The sequence below is a fragment of the Colobus angolensis genome, unplaced genomic scaffold, assembly GCF_000951035.1.
Source record: "Colobus angolensis palliatus isolate OR3802 unplaced genomic scaffold, Cang.pa_1.0 Scaffold188, whole genome shotgun sequence".
Lineage (NCBI taxonomy): Eukaryota > Metazoa > Chordata > Mammalia > Primates > Cercopithecidae > Colobus > Colobus angolensis.
The window spans coordinates 5,425,280-5,435,581 of NW_012115021.1; the positions used below are offsets into that span (position 1 = coordinate 5,425,280).

General features: G+C 41.8%; 1 protein-coding gene across 1 annotated transcript in view; it reads right to left on the minus strand.

The window, feature by feature from the left end:
* Nucleotides 1-6,963, minus strand: part of ZRSR2 (zinc finger (CCCH type), RNA-binding motif and serine/arginine rich 2) — a 14,810-nt gene extending 7,847 nt beyond the window's left edge. Inside the window, exons 1-2 of the mRNA XM_011940257.1 lie at nucleotides 6,923-6,963; nucleotides 5,881-5,999 (exon numbers count right to left, since the gene is read on the minus strand). Of these exons, the coding sequence (XP_011795647.1) occupies nucleotides 5,881-5,999; nucleotides 6,923-6,946 (143 nt within the window). The 5' untranslated portion in view covers nucleotides 6,947-6,963. The remainder of the gene's footprint in view (nucleotides 1-5,880; nucleotides 6,000-6,922) is intronic.
* Between the last annotated feature and the right edge of the window lie 3,339 nt (nucleotides 6,964-10,302).

Consider the following 10,302-nt stretch of genomic DNA (forward strand, 5'->3'; position numbering starts at 1 on the left):
CACTTTGGGAGGCCAAGGAGGGCAGACTGCCAGAGCTCAGGAGTTCGAGACCAGCCTGGCTAACATGGTAAAACCCCAATTCTACTAAAAATACAAAAAATTAGCCGGGCGTGTTGGTGTGCGCCTGTAGCGCCTATAATCCCAGCTACTTGGGAGGTTGAGGCAGGAGAATCGCTTGAACCCAGGAGGCGGAGGTTGCAGTGAGCTGAGATCGCGCCATTGCACTCCAGCTTGGGCAACAAAAGCGAAACTCCATCTCAAACAAAAAACAAACAAACAAAAACACTTGCTTTAAATTTTGAGATAGAAACTCATGTAATTTAGGTGTTTTGACTTAACTGAAAGAGAATAAACCCCACTCAGATGCCAAGTTTCAGCGCTTAAGGGGATTTTTTTTAAGTGCTGAACCTTGGCACTTGCTGTTTTAATGTCAAGTTGGAAACATTTCAAAGTTCATATACCATTCAGCTGCCTTTGAATGAAGTTCAGGAAGCCTATACATGTTGAACCATAGGGGAAAAGAAGGCCTGCTGATTGGTGTGACAGGATGTGGTGATAGGCATGAAGATGTCACATGCGGGACTGCTGAGAGGAAGGTGGGAACTAACAATGCAATCCTGGTTCTGTACAATCGTCAGTGGACTCCATGTTTACACAATATAGTAATCCGAGAATTTCCAGTTAATGAAGCAATTCAATCTGATCTGTGTACAGCATCTTGTAGCTTTCATGGCATTTTTACATTTTTCCCCTCTGGTCCTTATATCCCTTTAGGACAGTGGGGACTAGTATTTTCTCCACTTTGCAAAGAAGGAAGCTGAGACCTAGAAAAGTACACTTGCCCAAGTCATATGGCTTGGAAGAGAGGGATCCAAGACATCTGCATTAATCTACTATCTGGTGCCTGTCCATGATAGGGTGTAATAAATATAATTTGTTTTTGAGACAGGGTCTTGTTCTGTCATACAGGCTGGAGTGCGATGGTATGACTATACTTCACTGCAACCTTGAATTCCCCGGGCTCAAGTGATCCTACTGCCTCAGCATCTTGAGTAGCTGGCGCATGCCACCATGCCTGGATAACTTTTTTATTTTTGTAGGGATGGGGTCTCGCTATGCTGCCCAGGCTGGTCTCGCACTCCTGGCTTCAAGTGATCCTCTTGCCTCAGCCTCCCAAAGCTCTGGGATTACAGGTATGAGCTACCATACCTGCATCATTTAATTCTTATTTAATGAAGGTGGCTAACCATTATGAAGAACAGTTTTCTTTTCATAGTTTAAACTGGACCAAGGCTAAGCTGACTAGACTGTACCTGAGTAGTATTTCAAAAATCCTTCATATGAGTTTACTTTCTTACTTACTTCCTTCTCCTAACATACAATGAGGAGGAAAAATGTAGTTCAAGGTTCCAAATAAACAAAATTTTCCTGGTTAGGTTGCTAGTCAAAAATTGGTAAGAAAAAAACTTTTTTTTTTTTTTTTTTTTTGCTGGGGGAGTCCACAGAATTTAGGAAGAAAGAGAGTTGAAGAATAGGACATGTTGGGAAAAAATAACACTGGTCCTGAAATGACTAAATGTTTAATCACACTCACTTTCCACATCTGTAATGTCTATCTAAGCACCTACTGAGATAATGCTTACAGAATGCCCAGCGTACACCATGCTCAGCTCAGAAATGCTTAATCAGTGTTCATTAATGTGAAATTTTCTATTTTCCAAATGACCTCCTGGATTATTCAATTAGAGACCTTGCAATTAGATCCCTCTTCCCAACTACTGACAGAACAAAGAGCAAAGACGACCTGGCTGGCAACACTAACAGTGAATCAAAATGTTATAAGTATGAAGCATGCACAGAATTAAACAAGGAGCCAATTTAATGAGGTTAAAATTCTGCTCAAGGGATTCTTAGATCTGAATGAACTTGGCCCTAGTTCCCGGATGTCAAATAAGCATTTGTCAGTTTTGGAATAGAACTGAAGTCCCTGTCTGGGGAAAAATCCCACCTGGCCTAAAGACAGTCCTTATAATCTAAGTGTATACAAAAGGCCAGCCCTAGAGTTTTTACTGAAAACTCAGCTAAGAGAAGTGACATTTACAAAGGCAGTCTAAAGCTGTGGTTCCAAGCCTGTGTGGTTCTCAGAATTACCTGGGAAGAACTGAGATTTCTTACTTCCTACCCTAGACCATCTGATCAGACCTCAAGGGGTGGGGGACCCATATTTTCAAAGTAGCTCCCTACCTGGTCCTGAAGATCAGCCATATTTGGGAACCACTGGTTTTGGGCATACTATTTACCCATTATTCTGATACTTAAGTCAGTTTGCTGCAAAAACCCACAGTTGTTGGATATTACCTTAGGCCAAGAATGGCCAATAAATGGTGTGGGTATCCAAATGCCCCCTCAGGTATAGCTAACTGACTACTCCTCTTTTTCTTCTTCTCAAGGAAGTACTCCTGGTACCCATTACCTTTGAGCTACATAGAATCCCCGCATTGCACATCAAAGTGAAACTGCAATCATTTATCGAAGGTCACTGCAAGAAACATTCTCATGAAAATTACATATGCAACTGTTATAAAGCATCTATTCAAGTTATTGTCCACCTTCCTATTTAATGTCTTTGTGAAATATTCCATGGGAGAAACCTTTAGAATTGGGTGCCAGGGAAATTTTTGTCTTTCTAGAGATATCACTCATTCTTCCTTTTTGGTAAGAATTACAGCTTATTATCTGCTTGAGATGCATTCAAATACGGAGAAATAAAAACCTGGAGAAAATAATTCACTTTCTCTTCCTTTCCTTGCTTTCAATTTCCTTTACTTTCTTTAATTTAATGCACCAGATCACGAACCTTCTTTAAATCACTTTTGGAAGTAAGTGAGGTATAAATAGACCACTCAGTTTTACCTTCCATTAGTAATTATTACCTTTTAGGAGAAAAACAAATAGATTCCCCTCAAAGCTGTGACTCCAAAAAATACCAATTCCACCATGGCTCTAGAATTGAACTCTGTACTAATTACAAAAACAACCAACCAAAGAAATGCTTAGATTATGGAAGTGTTCCTCTGATGGTCTGACAAAACTTAACGACAGAGCAGAACGGCTGCACGATCTGGAGCAAGTCACCGGGGCTCTCCATAAAAGGGGAACAGAGCAGTCTACTTGTCTAAAGGGATGGTGCTAGATTTTGTAACTGCTAATTTCGCAGAATTTCATGTCACAACTTATCACCTGAATGATGAAAATCTCCACATTGCTCTCATACTTTGATAGTTGTGATGGTAAAATTTCATATGCCTATGAAAACTGTAAGAAATGTTCGCAAACTAATTTGACCACTGTCCATATTTCCTTGAAATGACTTGAGGAGAGATGGGGTCTGAGAGCATGACGGGCCATTCCCTCTTCCCACAAGGAAGGGCCTATCAACCAAGTTCTCGAAATCGTTTAAGACATCCCCCCTCCTCTCACTTTTGCCCAACAAAAGGAGAATCAGGCCAGGCGCAGTGGCTCACGCCTGTAATCCCAGCACTTTGGGAGGCCGAGGCGGGCAGATCACAAGGTCAAGAGATCGAGACCATCCTGGCCAACATGGTGAAACCTCGTCTATACTAAAAATACAAAAAAATTAGCCGGGTGTGGTGGCATGTGCCTGTAGTCCCAGCTACTCGGGAGGCTAAGGCAGGAGAATTGCTTGAACCTGGAGGCTGGAAGTTGCAGTGAGCTGAGATCGTACCATTGCACTCCAGCCTGGGCAACAGGAGTGAAATTCCATCTCCAAAAAAGAAAAAAAAAAAAAAAAAAAGGGAGAATCAAGAATCAGGCTACCATGGGTCTTAAATTTAGAGGAAATGTTAGAGATAGAGCCTACATGAGGGATCCTGCAGCTGGAAAACATTAAATGCAATTTGGTTCAACTACCCATGCAAATGGGAACTTGCATGGAGTCCCAGTTGTCTCCGAAAGGTAATTCACAGTGCATTTTTCTTTAGTGGGAAGTTTTTTACACCAATCAATTATTACCATTTCTTGTTCAGATTAAGTGTATATTTGAGAAACACTTCTAAAGGTATCAAAGGGAATAAAGTCTCTTTTCCTTAGTTCCCAGTTTTTCAACAGGAGGTTTTCTACTAATTAGAAGATCCTGTGACTCTTTTCACAGACATTCCGGACATCTGCAATCCCTCCTCTAAAATACAAAGGGACACACACACTTGACATTAGTGGCTGTCAATCCTGGGGCACAGTAGAAACACCTGAGGACATTGGAACTAAGGCCACCCCAGTCCCTGGTATTCTTTTATTTCTCTTTTTTTTTTTTTTAATAGAGACTAGGTTTTACCATGTTGTCCAGGCTGGTCTCAAACTCCTGAGCTCAAGCGATCTGCCTGCCTCGGCCTCCCGAAGTGCTGGGATTACAGGTGTGAGCCACTGCACCTGGCCCTGATATTCTGATTTACTCAACCTGAGGTAGGACATAATTTTTTAAAGTTTTCTAGATGACTCTAATGTGCATCCAGAGTGAAGAACCACTGTTCTTAAAAAATGAAAAATGGTGTGAATGCTTATATTCAAAAAGAAAAAGAAAAGAACCATAGAGAAGGATATATTTTCAAAGAAGAAGAAGAAAAAACCTCACAACATGAATACTTTTATGAATAAAGTAAAGCTGACAGATGACATATGGTTTCTGATTAAATACATCTGCATTTCACTATTCATATCCCTTTTCAGGATTAATAGGATGTTAAGGTTATGATTAGATCTTCTCTTCTGCAGAATGTATGGTGATAATTATTAGATTTTGTCTCAGATGGACTCATTCACCATTAGGAATTATTTACCCACTTTAAGTTGTTCATTCATAAACAGGCCAAATTATAAAAATCACCATTACCTGGCATATAATAGGTGTTCAAATACTTGCTAAATGACTGAAGAGATCAACACTAGATTTCCACATGAATGTCTTCTTTCAAAAACATTGACCCAAAAGGGGCAGGGAACAAGAAGAGTGCCTCCCAGAATAACAGCAAGAGTCACAATAATGCAAATGTCAGCAAGCACTCCGGGGGGCCCTGTTCTACGGGGGTGTGTGCTCATTTCAGCCTCACAGCCCCCTCAGAAAGATGAGATTATATTTAATCCCATTTCATAGATGAGAGAATGAAGGCACGCAGAGCTGAAGAAACTTTCACAAAGTGGCAGCCACTGAAGCCCGTTTTTGCACCCAGCGGTCTGTACCTGAGTCTGAGCACACTCACTGACAACAGAAATTAAAACACTTTTACTCTCCTCATTTGGATCCTGTCTTTCACAGATATCCCTTCACACATGCCAAGTTTTTTTTTGTTTTTTTTTGTTTTCTTTTTTGAGACAGGGTCTTGTTTTGTCACCCAGGCTGGAGTGCAGTGATGCGATCATAGCTTACAGCAGCCTGGAACTCCTGGCACATGCCAAGTTTTAAAAATTAAAAGCCTGTTTTGGGGACAGTGTTTGCCCTTCAAAAAATAAAGCCAAGCTGCTCCAAGCTCTTGAAATATATTATTTCCCCATCCCAGTTGTGCACCATGGACTAATGCAAGCTTAGGAAGAAACCAACAAGCAAAGTGGCTTCCTAAAGATGTGGAATGCGAAGGAAGCACCCTCAGAGAATTAGGCTAAGCCCACCCAGGGAACAAGGATAGAGGGAACAGAGATGGTCAAAGCAGAGGATGATCAGCTGGGAAAACGAGAGCAGCAGCAAGAAAGCAGCAGATGTCTGATGACGGACATTTTAAATGAAAGCCTGCCCCTCCCCCAAAAGGAGAACTCACAAACTTCAACATTTTGAATCACTTCATTCTGACATGATAGAACAAAATTAGTTACCTATCTCCAAATCTGCAAGCTCCTGTTTTACTGTAGAAGGGACAGTTAGCTCGATCCTTCTCCATTACTCTGAAATCCACGGGTGGTTCTGGGTTTTGCCATGTGGTACCATTTTCCAACTGTTGAAAATAACCATGACTTTACTGGTGGAGTAAAAACCCATGAAAGACGAGATGTTTCAAAGTATATTAAAATATCTTCCTCAAAGATAAACATGGTTTCATTTAAGAATGCAAACATTTAAGTTGTAACAGGCAATGAAGACTTTACAAACAACTGTACTGAGACATGAGCTCCATGTCTCTCTTGGCTCCTGGTCACTTTCCTTTATCTGGTATCACTACTGCCACCAGGGGCAGTTGCCAAGGTTTCCATCCATTCTAAAAAGGGTCCAAGAAGGCCAGGCGCAGTGGCTCACACCTGTAATTCCAGCACTTTGGGAGGCCAAGGTGGGTGGATCACCTGAGGTCAGGAGTTCAAGACCAGCCTGACCAACATGGAGAAACCCCATCTCTACTAAAAATATAAAATTAGCTGGGCTTGGTAGCGCATGCCTGTAATCCCAGCTACTCAGGAGGCTGGGGCAGGAGAGTTGTTTGAACCCAGGAGGCAGAGGCTGCAGTGAGCTGGGATCGTACCATTGCACTCCAGCCTGGGCAACAAGAGCAAAACTCTGTCTCAAAAAAAGAAAAAAAAAGGAAAAAAAAGGGGTCCAAGAACTTATTAGGGAACCACCACATTCAGAAATCGAAGTTACTCTGATTCAAGGTAAACTGTCCACTGGAGGCTTACAGTATGTGATGTCGCTTAAGCACACTGTAAGGACTCTAAACAAGTCCAGTCCACAGGGGTCATGAATACCATCTGTATTTGTTCATCAATAAAGTTTGTTGTTGTTGTATAAATCAAAGCACCACAAACATGATTCCAGATATCCAAACATGATCTGAGTAACCTACCACAAAACTAACATTACTGGAACTATTATTTCTAAGTAAACATTAATTGGTCTCAAATTCTCAATGAAAGGTTTTAAAAATACCTCATTTTCAGCCTGATCCAGCATCTTCTGCAAAGCTTCCTAAAAATGGTGCAAACACAGGACTAATGAAAACCCAGAAGTCAGGTAAGTCACATCTGGTTTCTCTGGTTAAGAATCTCAAGTGTAACAATTAAAACACATACACACACACACGAGCACACACGTTCTAGTTTTCTTTTGAATCACAGATCTTTTGAAAAGCTTTCAAACGATATATAGCTGAGACTTTTCTCTCTCTTTTTTTTTTTTGAGACAGGGTCTCACTCTGTCATCCAGGCTGGAGTGCAGTGGCGTGACCTCAGCTTACTGCAACCTCCGCCTCCCAGGCTCAAGTGATCTCCCACCTCAGCCTCCTGAGTAGCTGGGACTACAGTCACATACCACCATGCCTGGATAATTTTTCTATTTTCTGTAGAGATGAAGTTTCACCATGTTGTCCAGGCTGGTCTCGAACTCCTGAGCTCAAGCAATCCACCCGCCTCGGCCTCCCAAAGTGCTGGAATTACAGGTGTGAGCTACCACGCCCGGCCCATAGCTGAGACATTCTATTCAAATAGAAAATTTACTAGATCCCATTGCAAAATATTTAAAATAGTCTTATAAGAGTTTCAATAATAGTAATACTTAGTATATTTGAGTATATATACCATGTCCTAGTTTGTAAAAGGGAGTATTAGTGAATATAAAACACAATGCTAGGCCGGGCATGGTGGCTCATGCCTATAATCCTAGCACTTTGGGAGGCCGAGGTGGGTGGATCACTTGAGGTCAGGAGTTCTACATCAGCCTGGCCAAGATGGTGAAACCCCGTCGCTACTAAAAATACAAAAATTAGCTGAGTGTGGTGGCACGTGCCTGTAATCCTAGCTACTTGGGAGGCTGAGACAGGAGAATCGCTTGAACCCAGGAGGCGGAGGTTGCAGTGAGCCCAGATCACGCTACTGCACTCCAGCCTGGGTGAAACAGCAAGACTGCATCTAAAAAAACGAACAAACAAACAAACAAACAAAAAAACCCCAAAAAGCAATGCTAGATGAAATCATAAAGATTTAGCAGAAGCTAAAATATGACATGACCAGTGGTAATTAGCACTTAGGAGAAAATTCTAACTTTTTAATAAGGCAAAGGAGGTTCTGCAATATGCCAGTAAATTTCTACCTAATTGGCATTTGAGCAAGTTGTAACTATGTTTAACAGTCTTATCTTCCCTAGCCTCTTAAAGCATTACATAAGACTCGTATGTCTAGCTGCTTATTTGTGGTGCTCAAAACAGAACTCTTGTCCTCTACACTCCCTGGCCCACATCCACCTGAATGCTCCCTCAGTGAATAGTGCTGCCAGTCATCTGTCTATTCAAACTAACAACCTAAAAATATGACTTGAATTCCCCTGTCTCTCTTTGTCCTCCCTCCCATTCAATCTACTAGCTAGAGTCCCACTGACTCTGCTTTGACACACCCCAAATCTGTGTACTTATCTTTATTTGGAATCAGAGGCCTTTTAACTGGTCACTGTTCCCCATTCCTCATTTTTTATAGTAAGTAAAAATGATCTGTTAAAAAGGTCTGGTGCAGTGGTTCACACCAGCACTTTGGGAGGCCGAGGCGGCTGGATCCCTTGAGGTCAGGAGTTCGAGACCAGCCTGGCCAACATGGTGAAACGCTGTCTCTACTAAAAATACAAAAATTAGCTGGGTGGTAGCAGGCACCTATAATCCCAGCTACTCAGGGGGCTGAGGCACATGAATTGCTTGAACCCGGGAGGCAGAAGTTGCAGTAAGCAGAGATCACGCCACTGCACTCCGGCCTGGGTGACAGTGTGAGACTCCATCTCAAAAGAATTTTTTTTTTAAAAGAATGATCTCTTAAAAGGTACAGATATAAATGAGATAGAGTCATTCCCTGCTTAAACCCCTTCAATGGCTTACCATTATAGGAAACATAAAATCCAAATTCCTCGTTCAAATCCAGGAAGCCCTACATGATCTGACTCTGCTTACCCTCCACTACCCACCCTCCCCCAGCAACCTCCTCCACTTCCCTTCTCTCCTTTGGACTCTAGATTTCAGGCTCCCCGGCCTTTTTTCAGCCTTCAAGCTTCAGGCCTCTTCCCGCTGAGATCTCTCCACTCAGGTGTCAGCTCAAACATCATCTCCTCAGAAATTTCCTTGAGCAGGCAATCTATAGAAGCACAACTCTATTCTCATTACTCTATCACATCACTCTGCTTTCTTTTTCTTTTTTTTTTTTTTTGAGACGAAGTCTAGCTCTGTTGCCCAGGTTGGAGTGCAGTGGCTCAAGCTTGGCTCACTGCAACCTCTGCCTCCCAGGTTCAAGCGATTCTTCTGCCTCAGCCTCCTGAGTAACTGGGACTACAGGTGCCCGTCACCACACCGGGCTTTATTTTTTGTATTTTTAGCACAGACGGGGTTTCACCATGTTGACCAGGCTGGTCTCGAACTCCTGACCTCATGATCTGCCCGCCTCAGCCTCCCAAAGTGCTGGGATTACAGGTGTGAGCCACCACGCCCAGCCTGCTTTATTTCTTTATAGCACTTAATATGATCACATTTTGAATGATCTGTTTTGCTTACTTATCATCTTACACTCCCATATAAAAAACTAGCTCAATGAGAGCAAAGACTGTGTCTTTCACTGCTCTGTCTCTGTCCACTAGCGAAGTGTCTAGCATACAGCAGAAACACATACTGCCGATTCTTTTTTATAAGTTTAGAATCTATTTCATGTCCCTCATTTCTCCTTAATGTCTCACAGATTTCCTCTGAAACAAGAGCATTTAAAGGAGGCCTTAGCTGTTACCGAATTCCTGAAAGACCTCAGTTGAGGAACACTCTACTGTTAAAATAGGAATTAATTCCTCTCTATAAAAAAATGACAAGCTCCAAATAATTTTTCTCCCCCCTAAAAACCTAGCATGATCTTGCCTCATCTGGAAAGAAGTGCTCAAATAAAGGTATTTAAAATCTGCATTGAAATTAACAGATGGCCTGAGATACAAAAAACAAAGATTGTGGAGGCTGCTTCTGCCCCATATTGACTACGATGTAGACGCATGCATTTTTCCCAATTATAAGGTGATTATCCAATTTTATGCTATTTAAATTTAGCTATATTACAGAAAAGACAAATCCTGATGAATCAGTCAAGGGAAGATGAGCTGTGATACCTCAGAAATAAATATACTGTTAAGGAATAGCAGCAAAACATACCAAATAAATCTTTTAAAAAGAATCCTGGAAGATAGAGAAGATGCATACATACATATGCCTCACAGATTTTTTTTTCTTTTTTTTTGAGACGGAGTCTTGCTCTGTCGCCCAGGCTGGAGTGCAGTGGCGTGATCTCGGCTCACTGCAAGCT